The 433-nt window shown below is 40.0% G+C and overlaps 1 protein-coding gene across 1 annotated transcript in view; it reads right to left on the bottom strand.

Moving 5' to 3' along the window:
• The window catches only part of LOC119591761, a 74,854-nt gene that overhangs the window by 38,402 nt on the left and 36,019 nt on the right, over positions 1-433 (bottom strand). Inside the window, exon 3 of the mRNA XM_037940508.1 lies at positions 3-21. Coding sequence (XP_037796436.1) covers positions 3-21 — 19 coding nt within the window. The remainder of the gene's footprint in view (positions 1-2; positions 22-433) is intronic.

Raw genomic sequence — 433 nt, 5'->3', positions numbered from 1 at the left:
GCCTCCGCCCGGGCATCATAACTAAGAAGAGCGGAAGACTGATTTTCAGAATGTAACGTAACTAATCTGTGCGTGAGAAAGGGTTCATTATGTATGTTTGGACGGAAATGTGTATATATTATGCATAGTTTTGTATGTGATATTAAGGTTAGATGGTAATTGACAAAGTGTAAAAACACGTGTCTCGCCCAAATTTAATCTATGTAAATTAGAATGTTCATAAACTTATCTTCCCTCAAACAGAAGTACACCAGCCAAACATGGTCTCTAAAAGGAAGATTAAGAAATAAGTTTTCCCAAGGCAGACTTATGAAGATGAGGCTCTCCTCTTCCGCCGATAGGTGTTTTGCTCCGCGGGATTATGGCTAAATACCTAGTCTCTTTGTCCTGTGCTATAATCGTATCTCCCCGCATCCCATTACGCAGCCTATAA

This window comes from Penaeus monodon, chromosome 29 (assembly GCF_015228065.2).
Source record: "Penaeus monodon isolate SGIC_2016 chromosome 29, NSTDA_Pmon_1, whole genome shotgun sequence".
NCBI lineage: Eukaryota > Metazoa > Arthropoda > Malacostraca > Decapoda > Penaeidae > Penaeus > Penaeus monodon.
Note: the sequence above shows the minus strand (reverse complement) of the source record. Positions and strands in the feature narration are given on the sequence as shown.